Here is an 8,510-nt window from a genome sequence, read left to right as displayed (position 1 = left end):
GTATTAACAAATTAAAGTAGCATAGTAGAAACAATATAGTGGGATTGTAGATAAAAGTTGTCATCACTTAAGGTTACTTTATAGATGAAGCATCATTAAATTTATTTAACATGATTCTAAAAGACCCAAGTTCAATGCCTCAAAGACATGTCAAAGTTCCTATCTTATCCTAGCATATCCATTAATATTTTGTTCGGACTTCATAGAACTCCTCAACTATCCGCGTCTCATATGGAACTCCTCTAGGGTTTTTGACTTTCCGCTTGACGTCATCTTCATAGCCATCTTGAGATTGATGGTAGTTTAAATCTATATATTGTCCCTCTATATATCAAGGAGATACACTACTATAAAATTATCTTTTTGCCACCTCATCACTACCATATCAACTAAAATCGGCAGTGTTATAATTTTCACTATCAGTTCGTAAAATAATAATATCATTATTAATTTTATAAAATAACCAATAATTATAAATTATTATTACTATCAGTTTATAACACCAATAGCCGAACCCTAATATTTATCCATTGTGCTTTACTCTCACGTTCGCGCCAAAAAAATCACGAAGTGTCGCCGGCCCTCCTTATCCACACCCTCCCCCTGTCTCTCTCACGCGCACAGTTCACTCATCTCTCTTTCGCGCTCAGTTCACTCATCTCTCTTGCGCGCTCTCTCTCTCTCTCTGCCCCCCTGATCTCGATTGATGATCCCACCTTCCCGAGCTGCCTCCCTGCGCTAAGCTAGCTGCTCGCCCACCGTCGAGGAGGTGGGAGCAATCCATGACCGGGGCAGAGGAGCTCGGGGTCCAGGCTCCATGGCGGGATCTCGTGGTCGAAGCCCTCCGCCAGGGCCGGTGGAGGCGCGTGTGCATCTGAAGAAGACCGTCCGAGCGATTGAGCCCGGGCGCGCCGTCGAAGGACAACAGCTTGGGCGCTCCGGTGCCGGCCGGAGCGATCTCTGACTTCATCAGCAGCAGCCCCGCGGTGCCGCTCCCCGCCGGCGTCACGGACTCCGCCACCGTCCTGCCCATGCCCACCCCAGGACAACAACGGCGGGTAATCAACCATCTTTTCTCACCATCTTTTCTTCTTCATTTTCCCTTTTCTTAATTTTGGAGACAGTGGTTTTTTTTCTTATGAATTACGGTTCCTGATTCCTTTGCTCCTACCTTTCATCAACCTTTTCTTGCAAGCTTTGCTTTCTCATTGCTTTGCATCTTCTGAGCTTTCTGCTTTCCTGTGCCTTGCCCTGAGTCCCTGACTTCTTTTCCTCCATTGTTGACGCTTTTGCAGGACGATGTGGGGATGGGCGCCCTGCAACTTCAAGCCAGGGCGGTGCTGTTTGCCGTTCCTTTCGTTATGATGCTGTCTTTTGGGGCTCTGTAGTCTGTAGTAGTGTAGTAGGTTTTCTTTTGTAACCACAAAGTTCCTCCTCTCTGTAGTATGTAGCTCGTTCTAAGATTCCAAGATCGCCATCTGTAAACAAGGTCACCATGCTTGCTAATTCCTGAATTCATATTTCTCTTCCTTTCTGGTTGCTCACAGTACACATGCAGTATGTTTCTTCTATGCTGGTTATTAAGAAGTTGTGTGCAGGTGCGGCCGAGCCTCCTTTCCGCCCGCAGGAGGCGTCGATGCAGGTGCGGCGGTGAGAGGCGGTCGACGGCGATGAGATGCAGATGCAATTGTTTCTTTCTTTTCTTTTTCTTTCCTGAAAATGCTAATAATGATGGTTGAAAATAGCAGGCAGTGATAGTAACTTAACTATTACTGTTAGTTCTAAAATTAATAGTGAAAGCTAGTTTAAAATCGATAATGAACATCTATTTTGTAACAGTAATACCAAGTATAAGTATGAACGTTAAATCCCATAATAGCAAGCACACACTCAAGATGAGTCAAGAGAGAGGGTGTTCATAGTGTTATCATTATATTCTTAAGAGTTATCATAGGATAATCAATGCACTTTGTAAGAGTGTGATTAGAAATGTCCAATTTTAAACTTAAGGTGAGTCAGGAGAGGGGGATGTTCGTAGTGTTTTCATTATATTCTCGAGAGTTATTCTAAGATCATCTCCAACTATATTCCCTTCATTTCGTTCCCTTTCCAATTTCCTTCCTCTTTCCCATTTCTTTTATTTTCTTTCATCTCCAACAGCTTTCCTGTCACACCTGATTTTAACGACCAAAAACAGATGCGGCTTATGTGTACCAGGATATTCAACACACATAAGGACGTCACAGGTGAAGTAACAAAAGCAATACATTTATTAAATAAATGTTAAACTCTTACAGCAATTGACATATATTGTCTTCTATGAAGATATCTGCAGCGGAACAGAAGCACTGGTGCCCAACAACACCGCAGGCAACCGACCGGGAGACGCGCCTAGAACGTCACAACCTCGTCTTGATAGTCTTCAATATCTTCACTCACTGAGCAGCAGCACATATGTCGCATGATATAGGAAAAATAGCAAGTGTGAGCACATAGAGTACTCAGCAAGTGTGGGAAAAATAATGATATGCAGGCTTATATCAAGAATAGGCTAACACATGGTATATTTGCGTAAATGCGAGTAATGAAGAGGTATTTGGACTCAAAAGCATTAAACAATTATTAAGTGAATGTAACCCATACAGTCCAATACCCAACATACAAGGCTCCCCACTTTACATACCATAACTGTCTAGTACTCTCTGTACTATAACCAAAACCACAACCATCTAGTACTCTCTGTACCAGAACCATAACCACAACCAAACTCATAACCACAACCCACTAATCATGTGAGGATCCAAGTCTCTCATAATCGTGAGCACGGCTGTTATAATAGTTTTTACACTCTGCAGAGGTTGTCCAGCTTTCCCCACAAGTTGTGATTTTCATGTTGTCGTGTTAGCTAGACACTTAACACACGCCAGTGGTGTGTCGCCCGGAAAGTCACTTCAAAGCCGTTACAAAGTTTCATCCAGTATGTGCATGCCTGCTAGGTTTCACCGCCATCAAAGTGGTATTCACACCGCCCAGAAGCCCCCTTTTGCGCCTTGTAGCTCCATAAAGTTTTCACCCTTCCCTTCCACTACACATCTCATACCACTAACCAAATGGTTCTGGCCTTCGCCGTCCTCACACAACCACTCTTCCGTTTGGCACGCACAAAACTGGAATCCACTAATTAGTAGGCTAGGCCTGTCCCATACCAGGTCTCGTGGTTGGTACGATACTTCTTGGGTTGTCGCTCCATGAACCAGTCCTTAGTTAGGTCACTTGAGCAAACACTAAACCAACAACATAACTATGATAACCACCAAAACCACTTTGCTTAAGGCCTAAGGTTCCATGTTGCTAGACCATTAACATATTAACGACCATTGTTGCATAAGTTCATTGATCAAGTATATGACACTTCTCAACACCCCAAAAGCATGGCTAAGCAATCTACCCAACAAAAATACCTAACCATAAACCATCTAGGTTCCAAGGGATGATAAGGAAAAATCTAGGGAACACCCAAACATAGGTGACTACCCATCATATTAACAGACAATGCATGCAATTTTGTAAAATAAAACATTTAAAAATATAGGTTCAAGATGATCAAGGACACTTGCCTTTTACCCATTGCTGCTCAATGTTGTCGAAATCTTGGTCTTAAAGTCCCTCGAACTGCTCCGGAACGTTATCGACTAATCGCGAGAACTACCGACAAACAACACAAAAGAAAACACTAAGAACAACATACCAAACATCATTAAAACACTTTAAAAACACTATGGTTGGATAGGGATGATTTTAGAAACATTTAGATGCAAGAATCACCTAAATCGGAGTTAAGATGAAAAGAGAACAGCTTTTGAGAGATGGATTAGACTAAAAAGAAAATACTAATTTTTGAAACTATCTTCGTATGGAAAAGATTTTATTGCACAATCACTGTGTCAGGCTTGACAACATTATTGTGCAAGATTCAAGAAGTGTAGGGCAGACTAGACTAAGGAGAATGATGTGGCACTGACTTGGCATGCTATGCAAGTACCATCTTGAATTAAAGAAAGGATATGCTGAGATCTAGTATCAATCACCTATGATGGATCAAAAAGGCCAAAGGTTGCGCTTCTAGATTAAGGATACTACTGGTGACTCTATGTAGCGGTGGTGGTTCGGGTTTCGTCGGAGATGGCGATCGGGCGTGTGGCCACAGACATTGATGTCAGCTTCAATGGTGTTTCAGTGAAACGAGGGAAGCATGGCATAGAACGCGGAAAGACTAACTCAGAGGTATGGTTGGTTTTGGAAGGGGTCATCCCAGGTAGCGGCAAAATAGCGATGACTGCTGCTAGGTTTGGTGGTGATCGCGATAAGATGCACGAACAAAGACGCTCGCGTTCCAGGAGATTGGCTATGAAATTTGAGAAACCGTTTGAATAGAGAAGTTCATATATCCTAGGAACACAATGCTACGACATAGTTTTGGGTAGATCATCCACTGAGATGAAGAACGATCAGCAGAGATGAGACGGGTGATTGCTGCGACGTGCTGTGGTTGAATGGCGTCCTGGTCATGTCGCTGCACAAACGGGGATGGGCTCCTAGGGTCACGTAGAAGACTCCATGGGACACTCCGTGACATGGTTGGTGCATTCATACGGCTTTCGGATTGACGGGGAACGCGAATGCAAAATCCAGTGCGTGCAGAACGTGTCCAGAAACCAGACAACGGGTATGTCGACCTTGATTTCGATGGTTTGGCTGCTCTAATGGCCGACCTAGTTGGTGAGGATGTTGGGAACATCATGGGACATGCACCAGTAAAAGGGCTTGGTGATTAGACCTCTGGTCGGTCGGGAACATTGATGCCAATCAGCTACAGCACGGCTGTCCCGCGGCTGTCCGCGACGGCGATGACCGTGGCGGCGTAGATCGGGCTTTGGTCGGGGCTAGGGCTTGGCTAGGGACATAGTATGATGCTAAAAAGTAGTAATGGAGGAGAAGAAATGGTCCTCACATTGCTTTGATGGTCGAGGAAGGAGGAATCACGGAGAAGACGATATAGCGCATCACGGGCGGCGGCGGCGGCGGCTCCGGCGAACGGCGGCGCTCCGGCGACGCACGGACAGGGCAGCAGTGACTTCTAGGGCTTGGAGGGTTAGAATAGGGGTAGGATAGGATGTGCAACTTATATTTATAGGGCTAGGGGCGGCTAGTTGAGGTGGAGTCCAAACCGAACACGAATCAGATTCGAGTTCGAGTCGGTTACGATTTCCTTTTTCGCAGCTCTGTATTCCGAGGATAATATCTCCATCGTCCGGACTCCAAATTGGACGTTTCTTGATTCTAAATTGTAGTACTCAAAAAGATATACAACTTTGATAGCCATTGGAACTTCTGAAAACGTTATCTTAATTTCGAAAAATGCGCCACAAGATAAACTGTTTGAACTCAGACTTATCTGCACAGCACTGATTTCGGGGGTCATAACTCCTAGCTCCATTATCCAAAAGGGGACTTCCATATGTTTAAATCGAAGCTCTCGATGAGACTACAACTTTGGTATTCCCAAGATTTACATTTGAGGCCGTTTTGAACTCCAAAATATCATGAGAAGATGAGGCTGTCCAGCACCCCGCAAAAATTTATAGATTTTGTGGATCTTTTGTTGGGCCATCTAGAAGACTTGGCTAAGGGTTTGGACTTAAGAAAGATTGAGCCCAAAGACACTTTAGGTATATCTAGGGTTTATAAAAGAAACTTTTGCAGAGAAATTTGAATAGCGTTTGAATTTGAATTGAGTTTGGAGTGAATTTAAGAGAAACGAAAAATGAGGTTGATCAAGAATAGGAGTAGATAAGGAATTTGAATTTGGATTTAGGTAGAATTTGAGAAAGAGGAGAAATTGATTTTAAACAAGGATTTGGATAATATTTGAATTGACCTGGAGAAGGATCAGGTATGATCAAGGATTGAATATGAATTCAAGGATTTTAAATTGCAACCATTAAAATCCTTAACTTATTCACTATTGAGTTTTGTAAAAACCTTTTCAAAATCTTTTTCACTCAAAACACCAAAGAGAAAGAAAAGGAAAAGGAACTCTAATGCATTTACCTGGCTCCTAACAAAACTCAGCATGCAATGCACACAAAATAATAACCTATATTGATTGATTGATTAAGAAAATAGGTTTTAAACCTATACTACTGTTGAAGCTATTCAATAATCTTAGAAAATTTTAAAAATTTGTAAATTCTGAAAATCAGGGTGTTACATTTCCTTCGAGAGGAATCGCGAAGGGAAAGGTGAGAGAATCCCGTCCTGAAGGAATGACCCTTCCGTGACGGGAACCGTTGGAGCGCTGAAGCGAACGAAAATCCCTTCACGACGGGATTTTCGCCCACAACAGGAATCCCTTGGGCATAGTCTAAGATAACCAATATATTTTGCAAGAGTGTGATTATAAATATCCAGTTTTAAGATGAGACTATTGGTTGAATTACCACATGGTAGAACCAAGTAGTAGTTTTCTTTTCTACCACAAGCATAACTTCTTAACATAGAAGCAGGGAGTGACAATCACATTCTAGACTCTGGCCAGAGGTGTATTACTATACCCACAGAACGACATATGATCTCTATGTCTCACATTCCGAGATGTGTCTGACATGATCGGTGCCAATATGACCTTTCTCACACTATCGGTAGGTTACTATAGGATTGGACTGATAGAACCAAGAACAGGATAGATCAATGACCATGCCTAATGCGTCCAAATATAAGAGTTATCCTAGGATAACCAATGCACTTTGCAAGAGTGTGATTAGAAATATCCAGTTTTAAATTCAAGATGAGTCAGGGGAGGGGTGTTCACAGTGTTTCCACTATATTCTCAAGAGTTATCCTAGGATAACCAATGCATTTTGCAAGAGTGTGATTAGAAATGTCCAATTTTAAGGTGAGACTATTGATTGAATTACCACATGGTAGAACCAAGTAGCAGTTTTCTTTCCTACCGCAAGCGTAACTTCTTAACATAGAAGCAGGGAGTGATAGTCACATTCTAGACGCTGGCCAGAGGTGCATTACTATACCCACATAACGACATATGATCTCTATGCTCACATTTCGAGATGTGCCTGACAAGATCAATGCCAACATGACCTTTCTCACACTATTGGTAGGTTACTACTGGACTAGACTGACAGAACCAAGACTAGGGTAGATCAGCTACCATGCCTAATGCGTCCAAAATAGGCATCATGTTTCCTAGTGATTTCATCAATATTTTCTATAATTATTGCTCAGATAATCATTGATTAATTGTGATTTGCATGAGATATGTTCCTTTGTGTTAAATCCATAGGAAAAGAGGAGATTTTGCACAATCCAAATATATAGATGTGAGATCTCACAAAACGAAGCCAACTGTGCCATCCGCTCCTCAATTAGAGTTTCCAGAAGGTTTGGAGATGTGTGGTATGGTCGAGGATGACCGTACCACTTACCCCTGGGTTCAACTCATCAAACCTAACAACTTTCATGAAGGTGGTGGCACCAAATTACTTTGAGAGGCAGTGCAAAACTCTATCCCAGTGGTTATTTAAAGACGGCATCAACCTACATCAAATGGGCGACCACACCACCCCCACGAGACACCGAGAGGCCACCAAGAGACCTAGTCACCACCATTTCCACCATAGTTCATCTATTTCCACTCCATTAGATCCATTGTAATAGGTTTGCTCTATCATTTCTTGGTGTAAACATTTATCGCATCAAGGAGTTATTCATCTTTGCCTTCCATTATGTTCTTTATTTATTTGATGATGATATTCCTTGCTATTTTTATGTCTTTCATTTCCATTGCGATGAGCGAGTAGTACCTTAGAGATATAGGGCACTTAGGCACCATGTAGCGCATAATTAGTATAGGTTGGGAGTAATTTTAATGTAGTCTTTTTTGTGCAAATTCTTTTGTTTGTCTATCTTTTCTAAGTTTGTTTGGCTACAAATACTAGGATTAGATCTACAGAGGGATGAAATGACTATGTGGATGATCAAGATGTAGATCAGGGCTTCGTGACCGGGACTATACCTAGCTGTAACAAAGAAGTTCCACAGGGGATCAATGGTATAACCATAACACATAAGGCATTATTTCGGGATCCGCCTGTTGGGGATGATCTCCCGCCCTCCCCCTTCGTAGGATAGCTCGAAGTCTGCTGGAGGCTTCACACTCTTGTTACTGCACGTTTGTTTCAGGGGCTGCACGCGAAGATCACGAAGGTCGCGAAGTACTCTCAGTCGAAGGTTGTAGGCATGCCCGCAGTCCCAGTTTCCTGCGTTGGTGAAGACGGTGGCAAGCTTCAGCCGAAAACTGAACACTACACCGGCAATTTTGTTGGCTGGAATGGGTGAAGATAGCAGTGGGTCTTCGACCTGGAGCCAAAGACCAGCTCGTGGTGCCGGAGTGGAGAAGACTTCGGCGGATTTTCGGGGACCGAAGACCA

At 42.9% G+C, this 8,510-nt stretch overlaps 1 protein-coding gene across 1 annotated transcript; it reads left to right on the top strand.

The window, feature by feature from the left end:
- Positions 1–878: 878 nt before the first annotated feature.
- On the top strand, positions 879–1,529 carry LOC133888695 (uncharacterized; the record flags this gene model as incomplete). Its single annotated transcript, XM_062329027.1, has 2 exons — positions 879–1,058; positions 1,296–1,529. Coding segments are annotated over 2 exons (273 nt in total), but the record flags the coding sequence as incomplete, so codon positions are not given.
- Positions 1,530–8,510: the final 6,981 nt, after the last annotated feature.

This window comes from Phragmites australis, chromosome 13, assembly GCF_958298935.1.
Source record: "Phragmites australis chromosome 13, lpPhrAust1.1, whole genome shotgun sequence".
NCBI classification, from domain to species: domain Eukaryota; kingdom Viridiplantae; phylum Streptophyta; class Magnoliopsida; order Poales; family Poaceae; genus Phragmites; species Phragmites australis.
Note: the sequence above shows the minus strand (reverse complement) of the source record. Positions and strands in the feature narration are given on the sequence as shown.